Genomic DNA, 23859 nt, shown 5'->3' with positions numbered 1-23859 from the left:
GTCAGGCCTGGGCTGAGGACCTGAGCCTGACTCCCTAGGAGGGAATAAGCTTTAAAGTAGTCAGGGGTATGTGGTTTCAAATCTCACCTCTGCCAGTTACTGGCTGTGTGACCTTGGGCAAGTTACTCAACATCTCTGAGCCTTAGTAAAATCCAGTGAATAATGTCTGCTTTGTAGCACCAGTTTAAATAAGATCATGTGACCTAGCAGCATATCTGAGGTATCACACAAGTGTTCACTGCTGTGGTCGCTGTTGCCCCTTGTTTCTGGTATTTCTGCCTCAGTGTATAGTTGCTTCACACTCACCTTCCCCAAACCCTTGTCCTTCCCTGTTCCTCATTTTGATGACATCACCATCCATTCTGTTCCAGCAGCAAAACCTCTGCCTCTCCTCCTCCCTGACACTGTAGTTCAGTCAGCTACCAGGTCCTCTTGATTCTGCTTCTAAACTGTTCTTGTACCTGGCACCTCCTCTTCCCAGCTGCTGCCACCCTTGTTCGGGTCAGCACCCCTCACCCTGACCCATGGACCCCTGTTCCCATTACCGCTGTTTCAGTTGTTCGTGGATGGACTCCGTTCCGGTTGGTTGATACTTTGCCTTACTGGTTGCAAAAATAATAATAATTAGTAATTATTATTGATACCATTGTTGTTGGTATCACTCCTGCACTGTCCTGTTGCAGCAGCTTCCTGCCTGGTCCCCCTGCGCTTGGGCTACCCCCAACCTGCAGGCTGTCCTCTGCATCCTGCCAGAGTAATCTTTCTAAATCAGCTCTGGCCACGTCACATGCATGGTCAGAAACCCTGGATGGAGCCTCTTTTTCTATAGTAATGATCTCTGCTCTGTCTTTTTATTACACACTTTCTCAGTAACAAATATTTTTTGAGGAAACCCCCTCAGTATGTATATTTATATAGTCATAACTTATAAAGTATGATATAAGTAGAAATTCTAATATTATCTTCCCAAATCCCAGCAGATCATATTGTAGACTCCCTGGGGTCCACTTCCTCCTCCAGCTTTGGAGACCGCAGGGTACAGGGTACAGCCCAGACCTGTTGGCCTGGCATTGTCCCCTGTGCACTGTCCGCTCCTAATTTCCTCTCTTTTCATCACTTCTTCTCAGGAGCTCACTCTGCTGCCAAACGCAAATGCTTGCAGATCTTTGAACGTAGTCCCAGGCTTTTACTCACCCCACAGTAGCCGGCCTCTGACTCTACCCATACCTTTACAGTCCCACTCGTAATATTATTACCATAAAAATACGTAAAAGCCAATGTTGCTGGCTTAAGCAATTTAGGACTTGATATGTGTAAGAGGCGATCCCTTGTAATTCAGGACAGGTTCCTTGTAACTTAGGACAGAAAGCCCTAATCAAAACATCACTACCATTTGATTTTCCCCAACCCTTCGTAATCTCCACAAGAGCTCGAGGGACTGGAAGTCCACCAACTTCTGTCCCCTGTACATCTGCACTTTCCAGAATGTCATATAAAAGAAATAACACAGTGTGCAGTCTTCTGAGTCTGGCTTCTTAACACTTAGCCCAGTGTATTCCAGATTCATCTGTGGCATCTGTCATTCATTCATTTTTGTCGCTGAGTGGTGTTCTGTTGTATGGACGTACCACACGGTTTATCTGTTCATCAGCTGAAGCATATTTAGGTGGTTTCTAATTTTTTGGTGACTGTGAATAAAGCTTGCATGACATTTACAGTCATACAGGTGGGGAAAAAAATGGGGCTGGGGGAAGCAAGCCACTGGTCTTATCTGGATCCTTGTTTAAAGATGGGGAAATAGAGGACAAGAGGGAACCTCTCCAAGGTTACATGTAGATCTGAAGGTAGAGCTAGAACTAGAATTAGTTGTGCACATGTTCCGCCTCCTTTTGCTATCACTTAACTAGGGAGATGCAACCTATACCCAGATTTAAACAAAGCCAAAGGTAAGTTTGTGCAGGGCATTCAGCAAACGCTCTAGACTCCCAAAGGGTTCACTCTCATTTTGCACCTCCAGGTCTGATACGTGGCGCCTGGCGAACCCACCAGCACGGCCTCACCTTGAAAACTCTCTCCGAGGCCCCTCTGCTGCCCACAGTGGGCAGAAGGTGACAGCCATGGCAACCAGGATCACAGCGCATGTGGAAGGTGGTTACCACAGCAAACGCAGCATCTTCTGCACCATCCTGTAAGAATGGAGAGCCACGGAGTGGGGCAGCTGGGGGCTGCCCTCAGACTCCGAGAAGGAAGCACATACCCTGCTCTCAGGCTTGGGCCCTGCCCAGCCAAGCTGAGAGGTTGTGGCCTTTGGGATGGAAGAATTAGTGCTTGTGAAGACTCCTGGCTTCCTTATCACCGCCCTGAAAAACAAGCTCCCAAGTCTTCTGGGGACTAAGAACAAGGTACCTTCAAAACCCTTTGGCTCCACAACCCTTAGCAGGAAAGAACTTGGATTTTTTGTTCGTTGATTGGTTGGTGTTTTTGGCCGCACCATGTGGCTTATGGGATCTTAGTTCCCCGACCAGGGATTGAACCCAGGCCCTCAGCAGTGAAAGTGCGGTGTCCTAACCCCTGGACCGCCAGGGAATTCCCTGGGATTATTTTTCAAGGAGAAAAGGGGAACCGAAGTTGGTGGGTTTCTAGTCCCTCGAGGTCTTACAGAGATTATGAAAAGTTGGGGAAATCGATAATGAAAACCTTGGTCAGGGTTTTCTGTTTTGAGTTACAGGGAACTGCGTTTTATATACACCAAACCCAGAATCTTCTCAGGGAAGAACGGATTTACTTCTAAGGGAGAGAAGTGATTCTAGTGAGATGGAAAGAGCCCCAGATTTTCCCCTTTCCTAGACCTCACTTTTGACCCTCCGGGGACACTGCCACACCCACCCTGCTGCCTGGGGAGGCTGGAGGAGTTGGGTTTGGTTTCCTTAAGGACACAGTTCTCTTGGACATGGACCTGTGAGGGAGGAAGGGGCTTGGGATAAGGAGCCCCTCTTGAAAGGCTGCCCCAGGGATGACAGGGACATGCTGAAAACAGGAAGGGGCGTGTGGAGAAGGCTTTCCTTCAAGTGGCTTAGGTGTGCGGGCGCTTGCTGGGCTGGGTGGTGCAGGGATGCACCTGACTGCTGTACCTTCAAGTTGTTCCCAGATTCAGGAGGACATTGGCTCAGCGCTTGCTGCACAGGGAGGATTCAAATCCCACAAGCACACCAAACCAGCCGCCCCTCCTGGGCGCAAGACTGGCAGAGACCGAGGTGCCTAGGGCCCTCGTCTGTGTCCACATTCTTGTGGATGACCACCTGCCTTTACTGACCCTACCAAGGTTCCCCACTCTGTGCCTTGGCTCACGCTCTCCCCTCTTCTGGGTGCACCCTCCTCGCCAGCTACACGCCTAGGTCCCACCCACTCTTCCAGGCTCGACGCTGCCACCCGGATGGCAGTGCTCTCCCCTCTCTGGGCCTCCTCTGCCCTTCCTCTGCCCCCACAGGGTATACTCTGCCTTGCTTAGGAGTTACCCAGGCCCATCCCTGTCCCACTGACCTGCCTGTAAGCTAGCTCCATTAGAGTCACCACCTGTGTCCCCAGTCCCCAGCCCAGGGGGTAGGGTTAGCAGCCCGAGTAAGGAGAGGAAGGCTGGCTCCCAGAGGGCTGTGCTGAACCCAACTGTGAATGTGTTAAGGTTCCAGAGCCAGGCAGGCTCAGACCCACTGCTCTGGAAGGGGGCCCGATGCAGGCCTGGTTCAGCCTCAACAGTCCCCCGCCCACCCGGCCCTTCATGTGGGGCCTCACCAGCCTGGTAGGGTCACTGTTGTGCACCTCACAGATGGCTTCCCAGGCTGGTTCTGCCAGGCCCCCGGTGCTGCTCTCCCGGGTGGAGTAGGTTGGGCTAGAGGGAGCCAGGAGCACTGGCTACCCCCTGAGGACTTGGGGCACAAGAGCATGGGCCCCTCCCATCCCCAGCGCTGTCCTTTGCACTTACCTATGGCCCCAATGTGAGTTGCTATACAAAATGCTGCCTTTTATTATTTTGTAACGAATGACTTTTCTGTGAACCAAGTGCTTATGAAAATCTCAGCAACCAAAATAAAGTTCTCTATTTTAAAGGAGGCACTTTTCGGGGTACTTTCCTTGGTCTGGGTATGTGCTAGGGTTCCTGAGCACTGGATGTAGGCCTCTCACCACTCCGTCCCCCCCGAGGCACCACTGCTTCCACTGAAGGAGACATGAGACCAGGGCCATCTTGTTCATCCAGCTTGTTCCCACCTGATTCCAAGTTCCAAGGTCTGTGTCCTCATGTGTCAGTCAGGGACTGTAGTTGCAGTCCTGCCTGCCCCTTGGGCTTTGTGAAGAAAAACAGTGAGGTCCCTGGTGTGGATGACCTGAGATCCACGACCACATTTTTACCAGCTTTAGTCACTTAGCATCTTACAGTGTTTGCCATATCCACATGTCACTTGAAGAGAAAGCTAGTACTTAATACTTTTCTTTAAATCCTCTTTTAATTAAAAAGACTTTATTTTTTAGAATTTTTTCTCTTAAGTCTTTTTATTAACAGGTATAGTTGATGTATGTGTGTTTTAGGTGTACAACACAGTGATACACAATTTTTAAAGGTTATACTCCCATTTATAAAATATTGGCTATATTCCCTGTGCTGTACAATATACCCTTGTAGCTTATTTATTTTATACATAGTAGTTTATACCTCTTAATCCTCTACCCTAGCCTTGCCCCTCCCCCCTTCCCCCCCCACTGGTAACCACTAATTTGTTCTCTACATATGAGAGTATGTTGTTCTTTGTTATATTCACTAATTTTTTAGATTCCACATATGTGATATCATACAGCATTTGCCTTTCTCTGACTTATTTCACTAAGCATGATACCCTCCAAGTGCATCTTTTTTTTTTTTTTTAACATCTATCGGAGTATAATTGCTTTACAATGGTGTGTTAGTTTCTGCTTTATAACAAAGCGAATCAGCATCTAAGTGCATCCTTGTTGCAAATGGCAAAATTTCATTATCTTTTATGGCTGAGTAGTATTCCATTGTGTATATATATATACCACATCTTCTTTACCCATTCATCTGTTGATGGATACTTAGGTTGTTTCCATATCTTGGCTATTATGAATAATGCTGCTGCGAACATTGGGGTGCATGTATCTTTTCAAATTAGCGTTTTCATTTTCTTCAGATACATATACCCAGGAGTAGAACTGCTGGATCATATGGTAGTTCTATTTTTAGTTTTTTGAGTAAACACCATACTTTCTTCCATAGTGGCTGCCCCAGTATACATTCCCACCAACAGTGTACAAGGGTTCCCTTTTCTCCATGTTCTCACCAACATTTGTATTTGTGGTGATGATAGCCATTCTGACAGGTGTGAGGTGATATTTCATTGTGGTTTTGATTTGCATTTCTGTGATGACTAGCGATGTTGAGCATCTCTTTATGTGCCTGTTAACTATCTGTATCTTCTTTGGAAAAATGTCTATTTAGGTTTTCTGACCATTTTTTAATCAGGTTTATTTTTTTGATGTTGAGTTGTATGAGCTTTTTATACATTTTGGATATTAACCCCTTATTGGTCATATCACTTGCAAATACTTTCTCCCATTCAGTAGGTTGTCTTTTTGTTTTGTCTATGGTTTCCTTTGCTGTGCAAAAGCTTTTAAGTTTAATTGGGTCCCATTTGTTTATTTTTGTTTTTGTTTCCTTTGCCTTAGGAGACAGCTCCAAAAAATATTGCACGATTTATGTCAAAGTGTGTTCTGCCTGTGTTTTCTTCTAGGAGTTTCATGGTTTCAGGTCGTAACGTTTAGGTCTTTAATCCATTAGAGTTTTTCTAAAACTATACACACAAAAATGTTCTAGGGCTTCCCTGGTGGCGCAGTGGTTGAGAGTTCGCCTGCTGATGCAGGGGACACGGGTTCGTGCCCCGGTCCGGGAAGATCCCACATGCCGTGGAGCGGCTGGGCCCGTGAGCCATGGCCGCTGAGCCTGCGCGTCTGGAGCCTGTGCTCTACAAAGGGAGAGGCCACAAAGTGAGAGGCCCGCATACCGCCAAAAAAAAAAAAAAAGTTCTAATTTCATTCTTTTACATGTAGCTGTCCAGTTTTCCCAGCACCCCTTATTGAAGACTGTCTAGAAGTTTTAGATTTACAGAAAAAGTGAGGAGATAGGTGGTAGAGAGTTCCCGTACTACCCTTCCCGCCGAGCTTCCCTGTTATTAACACCTTGCATTAGTATGGTACATTTGTCAAAATTAATGAGCCAGTATACACATTATTATTAACTAAAGTCCATAGTTTATTCATATTTCCTTAGTCATTACCTAGTGTCCTTTTTCCATTCCAAGACCCTATCCAGGAACTTAACTAGAAATGTTTATATTACTTCACTACTATAAATGAAAAGCTAGTGGTTTTAATACACACTAAACTGTTAAAATGAAAATATTCACAGTATCACAAGCAACTAAACCTTTGTTGAAACCAAACATTTGGGGAAAATTTTTTACTGCAGTTTAGCCAAGTCAGCATAACCTCATATATCCTGATACACCCCCATGCCACTAAAATCATCTTATATCCCATCAATAGTATATTAAGCACTGACTTGGTGAGGCTATTGCCCCTTTTTTACAGAAGGAATTGAGTTCTTTTTTTGACTGAAGTATAGTTGAATTACAGTGTTGTGTTAATTTCTGCTGTACAGCAAAGTGATTCAGTTATACATACATACATATATGTATATATTCTTTTTTATATCCTTTTCCATTATGGTTTATCACAGGATACTGCATATAGTTCTCTGTGCTGTACAGGACGACGTTGTTTATCCATTCCACATATAATAGCTTACACCTGCTAACCCCAACCTCCTGCTCTGTCCCTCCCCCAACCCCCTCCCCCTTGGCAACCGCAAGTCTGTTCTCTATGTCCGTGAGTCTGTTTCTGTTTTGTAAATAGGTTCATTTTGTCATATTTTAGATTCTACATTATAAGTGATATCATATGGTCTTTGTCTTTCTCTGACTTCGCTTAGTATGATAATCTCTAGGTCCATCCACGTTGCCGCAAATGGCCATTATTTCATTCTCTTTTATGACTGAGTAGTATTCCATTGTATATATGTACCGCATCTTCTTTATCCATTCATCTGTCACTGGACATTTAGATTGTTTCTATATCTTGGCTGTTGTGAACAGTGCTGCTATGAACATAGGGGTCCATGTATCTTTTTGGATTCGAGTTTTGTCTGGATATATGCCCAGGAGTGGGACTGTTGGATCATATGGTCATTCTAGTTTTAGTTTTCTGAGGAATGGAATACTGTTGTTTTCCATAGTGGCTGCACCAACTTACATTTCCACTAATAGTGTAGTAGGGTTCCCTTTTCTCCAGCATCCTCTCTAGCATTTGTTTCTAGAGTTTTTAATCATGGCCATTGTGACCAGTGTGGGTGGTACCTTGCTGCAGTTTTGATTTGCATTTCTCTAGTAATTAGCAATGTTGAGCATCTTTTCACATGCCTGTTGGCCATTTGTATTTCTTCTTTGGAGAAATGTCTCTCTAGGCCTTCTGCACGTTTTTCAATTGGGTTGTTTTTCTGTTGTTGAGTTGTATGAGCTGTTTGTATTTTGGAAATTAAGCCCTTGCCAGTTGCATCATTTGCAAATATTTTCTCCCATTCTGTAGGTTGTCTTTTCATTTTGTTTATGGCTTCCTGTGCTGTGCAAAAGCCTGTTAGTTTGATTAGGTCCCATTTGTCTATTTTTGTTTTTATTTCTGTTGCCTTGGGAGACTGACCTAAGAAAACATTGGTACGATTTATGTCAGAGAATGTTTTGCCTATATTCTTTTCTAGGAATTTTATGGTGTGAAGTCTTATGTCTAAGTCTTTAAGCCATTTGGAGTTTATTTTTGTGTATGGTGAGTGGGTTCTAACTTCACTGATTTACATGCGGCTGTCCAACTTTCCCAACACCACTTGCTGAAAAGACTTTTTCCCATTGTATATTCTTTCCTTTTTTCTCGAAGATTAATTGACCATAGCGGTGTGAGTTTATCTCTGGGGTCTTTACTCTGTTCCATTGATCCATATTGCTGTTTTTGTGCCAATACCACGCTGTTTGGATTACTGTAGCTTTGTAGTATTGTCTGAACTCTGGGAGGGTTATGCCTCCTGCTTTGTTCTTTTTCATCATCATTGCTTTGGCAATTCTGGGTCTTTTATGATTCCATATAAATTTTAGGATTATTTGTTCTAGTTCTGTGAAAAATGTCATGGGTAATTTGATAGGGATCACATTAAATCTGTAGATTGCTTTGGGTAACAATATTCATTCCTCCAAGAGCATTGGATATCTTTCCATTTCTTTGAATCATCTTCAGTTTATTGTTTTATAGTCCTCAGCATATAAGTCTTTCACCTCCTTAGTCAGGTTTATTCCTACGTATTTTATTTTGGGGGGTGAGATTTTGAAAGGTATAGTTTTTTACATTCCCTTTCTGATATTTCATAGTTAGCATAAAGAAATGCAACTGATTTCTGTACGTTAATCTTGCATCCTGCTACCTTGCTGAATTCATTTATTCTAATAGTTTGTGTGTGGAGACTTTAGGGTTCTTTGTATAGAGAGAGTATCATGTCATCTGCAAAGAGTGATAGTTTTACCTCTTCTCTTCCAGTTTGGATACCTTTTATTTCTTTTTCTTGTCTGATTGCTGTGGCTAGGACTTCCAGTACTACGTTGAAGAGAAGTGGTGAGAGTAGGCATCCTTGTTTTGTTCCAGATTTTAGTGGGAAGGCTTTCAGCTTTTCACTGTTGAGTATTATATTGGCTGTGGGTCTGTCATAAATAGGTTTTATTATGTTGAGATATGTTCCCTCTGTACCCACTTTGGTGAGAGTTTTTATCATGAATGGATATTGAATTTTGTCAAATGCTTTTTCTGCATCTATTGAGATGATTGTGGGGTTTTGTCTTTTGTTTATGTGGTGTATCACATTGACTGATTTGCATATGTTTGAACTTGGGATGACTCCCATGTGGTTATGGTGTATGATCTTTTTTTTTTTTTTTTTGGCAGTACGCGGGCCTCTCACTGTTGTGGCCTCTCCTGCTGTGGAGCACAGGCTCTGGACGTGCAGGCTCAGCGGCCATGGCTCACGGGCCCAGCCGCTCCGCTGCATATGGGATCTTCCCGGACCGGGGCACGAACCCGTGTCCCCTGCATCGGCAGGCGGACTCTCAACCACTGCGCCACCAGGGAAGCCCGGTGTATGATCTTTTTAAATGTGTTGTTGGATTCTGTTAGCTAATATTTTGTTGAGAATTTTTGCGTCTATATTCATCAAAGATATTGGCCTGTAATTTTCTTTTTTTGGTGGTGTCTTTGTCAGGTTTTGGTATCAGGCTGATGGTGGCTTCATAAAATGTCTTCAGGAATGTTCCTTCCTCTTCAGTTTTTTTTGGAAGAGTTTGAGAAGGATCAGTATAAGTTGTTCTTTGCATGTTTGGTAGAATTCACCTGTGAAGCCATCTGGTTCTGGACTTTTGTTTGTAGGGAGTTTTTAAATTACACATTCTATTTCACCTCTAGTGATCAGTCTGTTCAAATTATCTATTTCTTCTTGGTTCATTTTTGGTGGGCTGTATGTTTCTAGAAACTTGTCCATTTCTTCTAGGTTGTAGAATTTGTTGGCATATAATTGTTCGTAGTATTCCCTTATGGCTTTCTGTATTTCTGCAGTATTGGTTATTATCTCTCCTTTTTCATTTATTTTTATTTGGGCTCTCTCTTTTCTTCTTGATAAGCCTGGATGGACGGGAGTTTGTCAATCTTGTTTACCCTTTCAAAAAACCAGCTCTTAGCTTTATTGATTTTTTTAATATAATTTTTGAGATTCTCTATTTCCTCTGTGATCTTTATTATTTCCTTCCTTCTGCTGACTTTGTTTTGTTTGTTCTTTTTCTAATTTCTTTTTAAGTGGTAGGTTAGGTTGTTTGAGACTTGTTTTTTTCTTGAGGAAGGCCTGTATCGCTATGAACTTCCCTCTAAGAACTGCTTTTGCTGCATCCCACAGATTTTGTATGGTTGTGTTCTCATTGTCATTTTTCTCAAGATATTTTTAAATTTCCTCTTGGATTTCATCATTGACCCACTGGTTTTTTTAGTAGTATGTTGTTTAGTCTCCATGTAATTGTTTCTGATTTCTTTTTCTGTGGTTGATTTCTAGTTTCATGCTCTTATGGTCACAAAGATGCTTGAGATAATTTCTATACTCTTAAATTTGTTGAGGCTAGTTTTGTGCCCTAATATGTGGTCAATCCTAGAGTATGTTCCATGTGCATTTGAAAAGAATGTGTATTCTATTTTGGGGGTGTGTGTAATGTATTGAAAATATCAATTAGGTCTAACTGTTCTATCATTTAGGATCTCTGTTGCCTTACTGATTTTCTGTCTAGAAAACCTGTCCATTGGTGTGAGTGTGGTGCTAAAGTCTCCTACTATTATTGTATGATTGTCAATTTCTGCCTTTATGTCTGTTAGTATTTTATGTATTTGGGTGCTTCTATATTAGGTACATATATGTTGATGTCTGTAAAATCCTCTTCTTGTATTGATCCTTTTATCATTATATAGTGTCCTTCTTTATCTTTCTTTACGGCTTCTGTTTTAAAGTATATTTTGTCAGATATGAGTATTGCGACCCCCACTTTCTTTTCATTTCCATTTGCATGAAATATTTTTCCATCTCCTCACTTTCAATCTATGTGTGTCCTTTGCCCTAAAGTGGGTCTCCTCTAGGTAGCATATTATATAAGCTCTTGTTTTTTTAATCCAATCTGCCACTCTGTGTCTTCTGGTTGGAGTAGTTAGTCCACTAATAAATAATTATTGATAGATATGTATTTATTGCCATTTTAATCTTGGTTTCCTGTTGATTTTATATTTCCTCTTTGTCCCTTTCTGTTTTTCCTTTTGTGGTTTGATGATCTTCTTTTGTATTATACTTATGTTCTCTTCTTTTTGGTTTTTGTGAATCTATCATATGTTTTTGATTTGTGGTTACCCTGTTTTTCAAGTATGTTAACCCCATCTTCTATCTCCTTGCCTTAGACTAGTAGTTGTAGAGGCTCAAACACATTCTAGGAAATGAAAAAAAAAAAATCTACATTTTCTGACTCTCCTCCACCACATTTTATGATTTTGATGTCCTCTTTTACATCTTCATGTTCATCCTTTTGCTGTTCATTGTGGTTATCATGTTCACAGAAATTTTTTGATTTTTAAAAAATCTGTGTACTGGCTTATTTATAGGTGACTTGCTCTCCAATTGTGATTTTCTCTTTCCTATATATTCTTCTTTTCTGTTTAGAGAAGATTTCAATATTTTCTTTAGGTTTTAGTATTGCTGTATTCTTTTTGTTTTTGCTTGTCTCAGAAATTCTTTCTCTCTCCTATTCTAAATGATAATCTTGCTGGGTAAAGTATCCTAGGTTGCAGATTTTTCCCTTTCAGGACTTTGAATATATCTTGCCACTCTCTTCTGGCCTGAAACGTTTCTGTAGAGAAATCAGCTGATAGCCTTATGGGGCTTCCCTTGTAATTAACTCTTTTTCTCCTGCTGCCTTTAGAATCCTCTTTAATTTTTGCCGTTTTTATTATAAAATGTCTTGGTGTAGGTCTGTTTGGGTTTACTTTGTTTGGGACCCTCTGTGCTTCCTGTACCTGGACATGTTTCCTTCTTTAGGTTTAGGAAGTTTTCAGCCATAATTTCTTCAAATACATTTCCAATCCCCTTTACTCTTTCTCCCCCTCCTGGATTCCCTATTATGCCTAGATTGGCATGCTTTGTATTATCCCATAGGTCTCTTATATTGCTTTCATTTTTATTCATTTGGCCTCCTGTTCATTTGGTCTGCTGTCCTGATTGGGTGATTTCCATTATTCTGTCTTCCGGGTTACTTGTTCATTCTGCATTATTTATTCTATTCATTGCCTTTAGTTCAGTTTTTGTCTCAGTAAATGAGTTTTCTAATTGTTCTTGGTTCCTCTGTGTAGTTTCCAGTTCTTTTACAGTGCTCTGCATTTTTGTTGATAGCCTTAATTCCTTCAATATTTATTCTCTTTTGAAATCAGTGTCTTTTTGAAATTGGTGTCTGTTAGACTAAAGAGGTCTGTTTCATTCTTCTTTCCGGGGAATTCTCTTGGTCGTTTAACTGGGAGTGGCTCCTCTGCTTCTTCATTTTACTTATATTTCTCTTATTCTGTGAGTTTAGGAGAAACAGTTATCTACTGTGGTCTTAGAAGGCTCTTTATATGTGGGAGCATCCCTGTGTAGCTTGTGTGGGTTTAGCATATTTGGTTCAAGGGCTGTTCTTAGTACGGCTGCCTATCGCCTCTTTCCTCAGCACTTGCTGGCCATTATCCCCTTAACAGGGGGTGTGCAGATGTGGCGGCTGGTGCCCAGTTGTGGGACTCTCAGTGGCAGCTCATGCATGGCCCTGGAGCATGCCATGGGAGCTGAGGCAGCTCACAACTCTGCTCCCTGGGAGGGCACTCAGCAGCTCGAGATGGCTCCTGCAGTGAGTGTAGGAAGTGTTCCGCTGCCTGAGAGCTTGCGCAGGGGAAAAGACTGTAATGGCAGGTTCTGCCCCTCCCCTTGCACACTGCCCACACAATGGTGCCTGGCCTCTAAGGCGGCCCAGGCTTCCTCCTCGTACAGGCTCAGGTGTGGTTGCACCAGACTCCGACTGCTTCAGGCTTTTTCCGCACAGCCCACCCCAGTCCTCTCCCCAGGTCTGATCTCCAAAGCCCGAGCTTCTTCAGCCCCTGCCCGCACCAGTGGACACACATCTCAGGCTGGGAAGTGCAAAGCAGTGGCACTGACCGTCTGTGCAGGTCTCTCTCCATTCTAGCTGCTGCAGACTGGTTGCCGTGCTCTACTGCAAGGCTCTGAAGCTCCCTCTTATAACAGCTGATCTCTCTGCCAGCGAAGGAACTTCTGAGGGTGCAGGAACCTTTCTTCTTTTACAGCTCCCTCCCAGGGGCCCAGGTCCTGTCCTGATTCCTTTCTCACTTTTTTCCTTTTTGTTCTACCCACTTACATAGATTTTCTTGCTGTTTCAGAGGTATGAGGTCTTCTGCCAGCATTCAGTGGATATTCTGTGAGAAGCTTTCCACATGTAGATGTATTTTTGATGTATTTGTGAAAGGAGGTGGTGAGCTTCACATCCTACTACTCTGCCATCTTGATTGCTCTCCCCAGAAGGAACTGAGTTCTGAGTGGTGATGCCTGTCAAGGCCAGTAAGTTGAATGTTCCCTATCAAATGTTAAGAGCTTGTATACAGAAGACGTATGAGTAAGGCTGTTATCTAGGGCCTCTGTAATAGGAACACCTGGGACACACACACATACAGTGCCCATCTTCTGCCAAGTCATTTGGAGGCAGAAGTGGGAGGAACACAGAACACCTGTCCTACCCTAGCTCTTCCGTGGTTGGGGAAGCATCTGGAAGGAGACTGCTCTGAGTAGCCTGCATTGGTTGACTGTGCAGGGCTTGCTCTCCCACACAGGCCAGACCTGCCCAAGAGAACCTACTCCATCTGATTATTTTTTCCTTAATTGAGCCAAAAATCTGTCTCCCTAACTAAATCCTACCCATACTTCAGGATCCTACTTCATCATTCCATGGAACACCTTCCTTGATCTCTTCAAATCTTAGTTATGTGCCCTTCCCCCATGCTCTCCTACCCACCTGTCCACCTGTGTTAATCCCCATGGTGGCACTGAAATCCTGTGCATTGAAAAAGTCTGTTGATGTGTCTGATTCCCCCATCCCATGCCCTGTGAGGTCATGCACTGTTGATCCTCTATACCTAACACTGAGCAAACTCATTAAGTGTTGGACACATAGATGGATGGATAAGGAAACAAACCCAACCCCATTCCTAGTATTTCTATCTTCTGGAGCCCCCAAAGGACAGAGTCCCTCTGTCTGGCGACTCTCCAGAGATTTACAGACAGCATTCTTAACCCCCTGGGATCCACCCTGCTCCTGCCCTCCATTCACACATGCCAGTTTGCAGACTGTCTCCTCACCATCTGGTCATTTTTCCAGATCCACTCCAGTGGCCTGGGTGGGTCTGGGAGAGCCCAAAGAAGGCAGAGTTTAGGAGTCTCATCCTGTTCCTCAGGAGGTATGTCCCAGCTCTTAACATGCAGCAATTATGGATCAGAAGATAGGATTCTCTAAGGGTGCTGTGCTTCCCTGGGGTCACTTGATTCAGTCTGCAGTAGCTAAGTCCCCTCTGCAGGGTGACTTCTCACAGGTGTAAGTTTAACCCTCGTGCAGAGCTCACAGGTCTCAGCTGCCCCCCACCCAAGCAGCTTACACTGTGGCCTCCATGGCCTTCCCTGCTGGCCAGTCAGGCCCAAATATTAATGCCTGCTGATAGAAGTGTACAAGCACAGCAAAGACCAATATGGGGGGAGGGGAGAAAAGTCAGGAATTTGGGATTAACAGATACACACTACTATATATAAAATAAACAACAAGGACCTACTGTATAGCACAGGGATTTACAGACAGCATTCAGTATCTTGTAATAACCTATAATAGAGAAGAATAATAGAGATAGAATAATAATAGAGAAGAATCTGAAAAAGAATATATAGTAACTGAATCACTGCTCTACACCTGAAACGTTGTAAATCAACCATACCTCAATTAAAAAAAAAAAGACCAATACAACATCATTCAGACCTCCCAGTCCTGTTGAGGCCACTGCCCCTTGTAGCCAGAGGAGACCCTGACTGTAGGGAATGGTGGGCATGCTGTGGCCAGACCAGACAAGAGCCAGAGCTGGGTCTTGGAAAAGCACATGAGCCTACACTATCCTCAGCAACAGCTTCCTTCCATCAGCACAGAGAAAGTCTCTTCTCCAAATGGTTCCTCATGGTGGACTCACATGGGGCCTGCTGGGCTTGTTCCAACCCTGAGTAGTCTCCCGATATGAACACCCTCATCCCACTAGTTCTTTCTCCCTTCCTGTCCAGAACTTTGCAGGGTGCAGTTAGGGCCATGGGGCTCTGGAGCCCATTCTCCATGATTATCGTCCTTTTTAAATGCAGTCAAGCCTAGCATGGCCCTCTGGTGCAGTCTGAGTGACTCACAACACAACTGTCACCCCTGCTCAGAAACCAGTTCTTGCCTGAGTGCAGCCGAAGGCCCTGTCTTGATTGTCAGGATGGTATTTCACTTCTTGGTTTGGGCCCATCATCTGCCACCTATCCAGGCTCCTTGGATAAAAGGCTGATTCCAGGGCTGGAGCAGGCAAAGTACAAGACGGCTAGAATATCTTCTGGCAGAAATTAAGGAAGCACCCTTAAAACGATGGGGATACAGGAGCTAGCTTGAAGGAACTCAGATTGGCCAAATGTGGTACAATCTGAGTATCAAAATAAATGATGATGACAATGTTCACAGGATAAGAATCTATGAGTCCATACTGACAACTAAATGAACAAAAAAATTTCAATGGAAAAGAAAGCTTCTCCATATAATAACTATAATAACTGTATAAGAAATTATGGGAGTTAGAAAATCACTCACCATTTTGCAGCCATCTTGATAATTGATTCAGCAAAAATTATCAATCCAGGCTAAAACTTACGGGTAGTAGTTTGATGAGGAACAGGACATTTAGAGGCTCAAAGTATCTTTCCACAAATTACTTAGTAAATACAAAAAGAAAAGTAGTAACTTCACAGTGGAGAGAACATAACCTTAACCAAGGAGTAAGTTATCAGCAAGAACAAGATAAACCAACATCTTGTGCCTCTACTGTGATGCACTTGTGACACAGCACCATGTCTGTGAATTCCCTGCCAAAAACGTATATCCTGAATGTAATCGTAAGGAAACACCAGACAAACCTAAATAGAGGGATACCCTACAGAATAACTGATTTACTCTTCAAAATGTCAAGGTTAAGAAAGGCAAAGACTGAGGAATTGTTTTAGATTAAATAAGACCAAAGAGATGTGACCAGCAAAATCTGAATATGAGCTGTGGGCCAGATACTAGTATTGTATCATTGTTCTAGTTCCTGCTTTTGATAAGTGTAATGTGCTTATGGAAGAGAAAGTCCTTATTCTTAGGATACACATACTGAAGTACTTAAGATAAAAAGGGTAGGGTGGGGCCTCCCTGGTGGCGCAGTGGTTGAGAGTCCGCCTGCCGATGCAGGGGATACGGGTTCGTGCCCCGGTCTGGGAGGATCCCATATGCCGCGGAGCGGCTGGGCCCGTGAGCCATGGCCGCTGGGCCTGCGCATCCGGAGCCTGTGCTCCGCAACGGGAGAGGCCACAACAGTGAGAGGCCCGCATACCGCAAAAAGAAAAAAAAAAAAAAAAGGGTAGGGTGCTTTTCTCAAATTGTCCCAAATGGTTGAAAAAGAGATACATAAATATATAAAGCAAATAATAAATAGGACAACGCATGAACAGTTGGAGCATCTGGGTAAAGGATACACAGGAGTTCTTTGTACTATTCTTGCAACTATTTTCTAAGTATGACATTATATCAAAATAAAGTTCTTAAAAGAAGGCACTTTAAAAATTTTTACCTAATTAGCTATTTCCAGGTTGGGTCCTCTGCAGGTATGTTAAATACACCTTCTTTGACTTCATCATTGTTAAATGTACAGCAGGTCAGGGCCACAGAAACTTCCCTCCAGGGAACAGACTTCATTCTGTTAACACCTGTAAGTTATTCCACAAACTGCAACTCTTATTAAAGGTACAAGCATCTAGCCCACAGTCTCTTTTTCTTCAAAGAGGTCATCAAGCAACATTATGGCAAATAACTTGGTTGGATCAAGGAATCCTCTGTGAATGGATCAGTAAATAAATGGGGTTTTAGAACTAGGAAAAACCTAGTACGATCCCGTTATTCTACAAGTGTTTACTGCCTAATAGCTCTGCCAAGGAAAGAAGGTGCAGCTCGTGCACTATGATTCATTCCCCAGACACTGGCGCTTATATGCCAGGCACTGTGTTAGGCACCCTCTCACGAGACTTGTTGAAAAGGGCCCTCTTTTGAGCCTTCCCTTGATGAACAGAAACTTGCGTTTCAGTCAACCTCTGGGACTGCATCACCTACGATTAGTGAAGTATACCTGTTGTCACCCAGGACAAGTATACAGCTGACCCCTGAACAATGCAAAGGGTTAGGGGCGCTGACCCTCCATGCAGCTGAAAAATGCACATATAATTTATGTCAGCCCTCCATATCCGTTCCACATCTGCGGGTTCAACTAACCACTTGCATGGTACTATAGTGTTTACTATTGAAAAAAATCCATGTATAAGTGGACCCAGGCAGTTCAAATTCATGTTGTTCAAGGATCAATTATATATTTACCATCCTAGGCTTTTCCCCATCAATATCACTCCTCTTTGTGAGTGACTAAAGAAAGCTGCTTCCCCACTAGGACAGAGGCTCTTCAGAGGCCAGGTCACATGTTGTGATCTAATCACTGCTGGAAATTAAGCCTCAAGGTGTCAAAACCACCAGAATCTAAAAAGTATGCATGAAAACACATTTTAAGCCATAAGCACACTAGAAATTCTTTTCCCAGAGACAGATCAGGATTTTTTTTTTTTTTTTTCTGATGCCGAGTCACAAACCTGATTTTCACAACAGCTTAGGTAAAGAAACACAAGAGGCACTTAGATTTCCTGCTCACATCTCTGCTGGAGGGAGATCAAGTATGCTACAAGTGCCTGCTACCCAGGATCAGATACAAATGGGGACAAGCCAGACAAGAGCATGGAAAATGTGCACTTTAAGCCTGGCCTTGCCGTAGAAGCGGCTCAGATAACCACATCCCAGTGCTCAAAGAAATATAAGGATCACCTGTCCCGAATGAGTCATCCAAGGCCCATTTTTACCATGTATTCCCTAACGGATGTCTCCGCTGCTGTGTAAACTTCCTCCTTTCTCATTTTCAGAGAGAGCTGGATTCTGTCTTCCTTCCTCCACTGCCCCTGGCCCCCAGCACGAGCACCACACACCTCAGCTGCTCCCACTGCCTCAGAAGAACCTTGAAGAGCTGAGTCTGGGGGACTTCCCTGGTGGTGCAGTGGTTAAGAATACACCTGCCAATGCAGGGGACACTGGTTCGATCCCTGATCTGGGAAGATTCCCACATGCCACGGAGCAGCTAAGCCTGTGTGCCACAACTACTGAGCCTGCACTCTAGAGCCCGTGAGCCACAACTACTGAGCCCACGTGCTGCAACTACTGAAGCCCGCACGCTCTAGGGCCCACATGCCACAACTACTGAGCCTGCATGCTGCAACTACTGAAGCCTGCACACCTAGAGCCTGTGCTCTGCAACAAGAGAAGCCACTGCAATGAGAAGTCCACGCACTGCAACGAAGAGTAGGCCCCTCTTGCTGCAACTAGAGAAAGCCCGCACACAGCAACAAAGACCCAACACAGCCAAAAAATAAAATTTTAAAAATAATAAAAAACACAAATATTTTTTAAATGTTTTCTAAATCATCACCTTCTCTTTAAAAAAAAAAAGAGCTGAGTCTGAGCATTAGCCACATACCTAAGTCTCCCCACGTCATAGTCCCATTCCTCACAGCACCCCTCTGGTGACTGACTTCTCCATCTCCCCCTGGCAGATAAGGTTGGTGGCAGTCAGCATCCCTTCCCATCTGCTTCTGGTATGGCTTCCTGTAACTATAGAGGCTGAAACCTATTTCCAAGACTCCCTTGCTGCTAGGATTCTAGTTGCAAATTAAGTTCCTATATATGTACTCAGAGAAGAAAGAAGCAAGATGGAGGCCAGCCTCTTAATCTTTTGGCTGTTTGTGCTGACAAGCAAGGAGGTAGGGCATGGGTACTGATAGCATGGGTGGCTGAACCAGAATTTCAGTGTCAAGTTGCTGGCTTCATGAGTTCAAGAAGCAGCTGAATTCAAGTAGCTTCATGAATTCAAGTGGCTTCTTCGTGCCTGGCTGGCCACCCCAGCTGTGTTCTTGAACTCAGCAGTTCCAGTAGCAACCTCCTGAATCCCGCTCCTGCAACCCTTTAACAATTTTATAGTACTTTATATCCATGTATTAAACTCCTTTCTCCTTAAGAATATCTAGGACCATTTGTTTTCTGCACTGAATTCTGACTGATTCACTCCCCTCAAAAACGCTTTCAGAGCTGACTCCTGCCCTGTGTGTGGCCTGAGCCAGGCAGAGCAAGAGGGTTAATCATTTCCTCTGATTTGGCTCTGCTGTTTCAGCAGCCTGGAACTAAATTAGTCTGTTTGGGCAAGCCCATCACATTGGTGACCTGAAGCCTCCTCTTCCAGCCCTACTGGGTTTTGTCCTCACCACCTACTCCTCCACTGGGCCTTCCACAGCACTTCACATTTCTCTTTATTAACCTTTATCTGTCAGATGCGGTCCAAGGTTCAGCCTGTGAGATCTTTTGCCTCCGCCTACCCCAGGCCCACCCTCCCACATCCCACACACGAACCATCTGCCATTTACAACCACAGAGACACCAAAGGAGGGAGATGGAGTCCAATAGGGCCAACACTTTATGTTTCTGCTTAAGACCAGCACAACTGATACGCTGACTTCTGGCTTCATACCCATGCCAAAGCACGGCTTCTTTATCCCTCTTTACAAATAAAAATGCAAATGGATAGAAGGAGTGGCTATGATGTGGCCAAAATGCTGTCTGGAAAGCACACCTCTAGGTGATTTTCCTCCGCTTTGACTGACGGTCCAAGGCCTGGGCTGGGGGCAGTGGGATGGACAGGGTGCCCAGTTTGTGATCCTCCTCCCTGCCCACTGCCAGAGAAACCCTTCTTTTAGAGATCTTCAGCCTCATGGCTTTCGCTATCTCCATCATCCTAAGGAACAAACACAAACACATAAAACAAATGGAGAGTCTCCTCAATGTGAATGCTCAGGGAGGCTTGGCAGGAGGGGGCAGCACAGTCATGCTCCAGGCCATGAAGACAGAATTTCCAAGATAGCCACAAGGGGCAAAGCTCCCAGTAGAGAGGCAGACAAGATCCCCTCGAGAGCCATCAGATTCCCATTTTAATGTGTTGCCATTAGAAAATATCTATATAAATGATGGAAAACCAGGTTATCCAGATCCTACTGATAACTGTTTACTTCTTATAGCAAGGATTGAGCACTTGCTAGAATTTTACAGACTTCAAGTATCTGTTTCTCTTGTATGTTCAAACTCACTACTCATGAGAATGCCATCTGTGGAGCCCTCAGAATAATCCCTCTCGGGACTGCTAGAAGAGTCCAGATAAGGGTGTTCTCCTGAAACACCATCAGGGTCCTTGGAGATCAGATGCTCCTAAATCACTGACAAAGGCCAATATACCCCACAGTTCAGCATCCTGGGAGACTGCTCCCTACTCAGTCTGAACCCCTTCTAACAGGGCTAGAAAGGGCCTTAAAGGTTGCCACCTCTGCCTACCCTCCCAGTCAGGTCAGAGAAGCCCAAGTGTGACATCCCTGCCAAACTGAAGCTCTGCCTTGCCTTGGACAACCCCCTGGCAGCTCCTTCCATCTGACTCTGAGAAAAGTGCTTTATGCTAAGCTGAAATTGGGGTTCTCTTATATAACTTCCACCCCTAGGTTACCCCATCGGGACCATACAGGGTCCCTCTTCCCAGAGACAGCAGTTTGGAGACTGGAGGTTGCTCAGTTACACAGGGATGGAAGGCTCAGGTTTGAAGCCCAACTATTCCCCTTCTTGGCTGTGTGACCCTGGGAAAGTCACTGACTTCTCTGAACCAAAGATTCTTCCACTGTTTCTTAGCGACATCACTGAGATATTATGACAGATTTGGTACTGTGCCTAGCAAAGCGAAGGCATGCGGTAATGTCTGGTTTCCCATCCATTCAATCAATTATTTATTCATCTGAAAACTCCCCAGGTCCCTCGACAGTGCCTTATGCTTTCTAGCAGTACCAGAACTACATCAAGGCGCCCTAAGGGAGCTTTTTCTTCTTTTGTGCTCACCTTTTCTCACTGAGCTTCAAGTCCCTCTGTAACACCGTCAGGTCAATCTGGAAGTCGTTTATATGCAAAGCCAGTATGATCACATAGGCGGTGATCTTTGCCTTCATAGAGTCTGAAATTAAGTTCCGCAAACTGCAAATCAGTGGCAGTAAAAGAGAGGCAAAATTAAACTCCAAGATGATTTCTCCAAAAGCAAAGGAAAAACATCCAAGCCTGTTCCCTTATGCATTCAAAATGTCTTCTCATCCCGGGGAGAAGAAAAGGAATTAGAGCAACATCCCTTATCCTGTTGTGGTGCCCAAGCCTTCACGTACAGTGGAGCAGTGAGCCAATGCCAGTGTCCCTCCAAGGGGACAGAGAAGGCCGCACCTTCCCCAGGCACAGTCAGAGCCTCACACTGGTGAGGACCCTCCCCATCTTCCCAGCCTGCTCAGCAGGGCTGCTGGGAAAACGGTCATCCCAAACTCAGCTGCCGATGATTCTTCCAAGCATACCCAGAGCAGGACACACACTGCAAGCAAGCAGCAGGAAGGAAGCCCAGGTGTGCTGCTTGGGGTGCTTTCCTCAAAGTCATCCCACTGGCCTGCCCTTTCCTGCAACACTGCCTCTCCATACAACACTAGTTCTGTGGACATTAGGCCGGGGTCCTTGGAAGAAGCATGTGACATGAAGTCTTTGTTACAGGAGTTCCCAGAGCCTTTAACGTGAGCTTCTCCCAAAGGGATAGAGTCGGTACTACAGTGTTGCCTAAACTCACTTGACCCCAGGAGCCCTCCAAATGGCAGTGCCCTCTTCAGCAGTGTCTCTGTGGATACAGACTGCAGTCCAAGCCCCCTTCCCCACTCTCACTACCCTCCCTGTCCTGCTTTCTTCTTTACAGGCAGAAGCCGAGAAATCAAGCCCCCTGACCTGCCACTGTTGTAGATCAAGCAGGTAAACTGCTTCAGCAGTTTGGTGTTAATGATGTGGGGAACTCCAGGTCCCAGGGCACCTACAAGACAAAATAAGAGTCTGATCATTTGCTTTCAAAACTCTCAGGACACACGTCACCTATGAGCTGGGAAAAGAAGACAACAGTTGGGCCACTGAAATAAACAGAGGCAGGTGGGAAGAGAAGGGGCTTGTGAAACAGAACAGCCACTTTCAAATGAACACGTGCTCAGGTGTGCTTCAGCCTGCAGACCATACGTGCACAAGAGATGTTCATGACAAGGCAGTGACAGGAAAGAAAAGCAAACTCCAGTAAGGCCTAAAGATACAGAGTGCAAACTCCAGTAAGGCCTAAAGATACAGAGTTCAAAAGATGTTAGAAAGCAAAACAGATTGTGGAGAAAGCCCAGGGAGAGGGAAAGGAAGGGAGGTTGGAATGTGAAAATAAGAATTAAGCAAATAGTGAAAAAGATGAGTACAGGAATAGCTCAGAGACATTGCAGGTTTGGTTTCAGACCACCACAATAAAGCGAGTCACGTGAACTTTTTGGTTTCCCAGTGCATATGTTATGTTTATAGTATACTGTATTAAGTATGCAGTAGTATCATGTCTAAAAAAAAGTGTCCAATAATTAATTAAAAATGAAAATTAAGAAACAATGTCCAGAGGAAACTTGCACAAGCCTCTTAGATAGCCTCATCCACCAGAGGGAAGACAGCAGAAGCAAGAAGAACTACAATCCTGCAGCGTGTGGAACAAAAACCACTTTCACAGAAAGACAGACAAGATGAAAAGGCAGAGGGCTATGTACCAGATGAAGGAACAAGATAAAACCCCAGAAAAACAACTAAACGAAGTGGAGATAGGCAACCTCCTAGAAAAAGAATTCAGAATAATGATAGTGAAGATGATCCAGGACCTCGGAAAATGAATGGAGGCAAAGATCAAGAAGATACAAGAAATGTTTAACAAAGACCTAGAAGAATTAAAGAACAAACAGAGGAACAATACAATAACTGAAATGAAAAATACACTAGAAGGAATCAATAGCAGAATAACTGAGGCAGAAGAACAGATAAGTGACCTGGAAGACAGAATGGTGCAATTCACTGCTGTGAAACAGAATAAGGAAAAAAGAAGGAAAAGAAATGAAGACAGCCTAAGAGACCTCTGGGACAACATTAAATGCAACAACATTCGCACTATAGGGGTCCCAGAAGGAGAAGAGAGAGAGAAAGGACCAGAGAAAATATGTGAAGAGATTATAGTCGAAAACTTCCCTAACATGGGAAAGGAAATAGCCACCCAAGTCCAGGAAGTACAGAGAGTCCCATACAGGATAAACCCAAGGAGAAACACACCAAGACACATAGTAATCAAATTGGCAAAAATTAAAGACAAAGAAAAATTATTGAAAGCAGCAAGGGAAAAATGACAACATACAAGGGAACTCCTATAAGGTTAACAGCTGATTTCTCAGCAGAAACTCTACAAGCCAGAAGGGAGTGGCATGATATACTTAAAGTGATGAAAGGCAAGAACCTACAACCAAGATTACTCTACCCAGCAAGGATCTCATTCAGATTCAATGGAGAAATCAAAAGCTTTACAGACAAGCAAAAGCTAAGAGAATTCAGCACCACCAAACCAGCTCTACAACAAATGCTAAAGGAACTTCTCTAAGTGGGAAACACAAGAGAAGAAAGGGACCTACAAAAACAAACCCAAAACAATTAAGAAAATGGTAATAGGAACATACATATCGATAATTACCTTAAACGTGAATGGATTAAATGCTCCAACCAAAAGACACAGGCTCACTGAATGGATACAAAA

General features: G+C 43.9%; 2 protein-coding genes across 6 annotated transcripts in view; one reads left to right on the top strand and one right to left on the bottom strand.

The window, feature by feature from the left end:
• FBXO10 (F-box protein 10) overlaps nt 1-19556 on the top strand; it is a 77280-nt gene extending 57724 nt beyond the window's left edge. For 3 of the 5 annotated variants that reach the window (XM_082613747.1, XM_082613748.1, XM_082613746.1), the window contains 3 exons: nt 2018-2402; nt 13150-13327; nt 18038-19556. In XM_082613747.1, coding sequence (XP_082469873.1) covers nt 2018-2192 — 175 coding nt within the window. In that variant the 3' untranslated portion in view covers nt 2193-2402; nt 13150-13327; nt 18038-19556. Of the gene's footprint in view, nt 1-2017; nt 4074-13149; nt 13328-18037 lie in introns of those variants that run through there. The other 2 variants (XM_082613745.1, XM_082613744.1) reach the window with 2 other exon arrangements.
• Nucleotides 19557-19612: 56 nt separating this feature from the next.
• Nucleotides 19613-23859, bottom strand: part of POLR1E (RNA polymerase I subunit E) — a 38124-nt gene continuing 33877 nt past the window's right edge. The window contains exons 12-14 of the mRNA XM_082613825.1: nt 22002-22083; nt 21093-21224; nt 19613-19953 (exon numbers count right to left, since the gene is read on the bottom strand). Of these exons, the coding sequence (XP_082469951.1) occupies nt 19794-19953; nt 21093-21224; nt 22002-22083 (374 nt within the window). The 3' untranslated portion in view covers nt 19613-19793. The remainder of the gene's footprint in view (nt 19954-21092; nt 21225-22001; nt 22084-23859) is intronic.

Source organism: Mesoplodon mirus (assembly GCF_964341445.2).
Source record: "Mesoplodon mirus genome assembly, chromosome: 1".
NCBI classification, from domain to species: domain Eukaryota; kingdom Metazoa; phylum Chordata; class Mammalia; order Artiodactyla; family Ziphiidae; genus Mesoplodon; species Mesoplodon mirus.
Note: the sequence above shows the minus strand (reverse complement) of the source record. Positions and strands in the feature narration are given on the sequence as shown.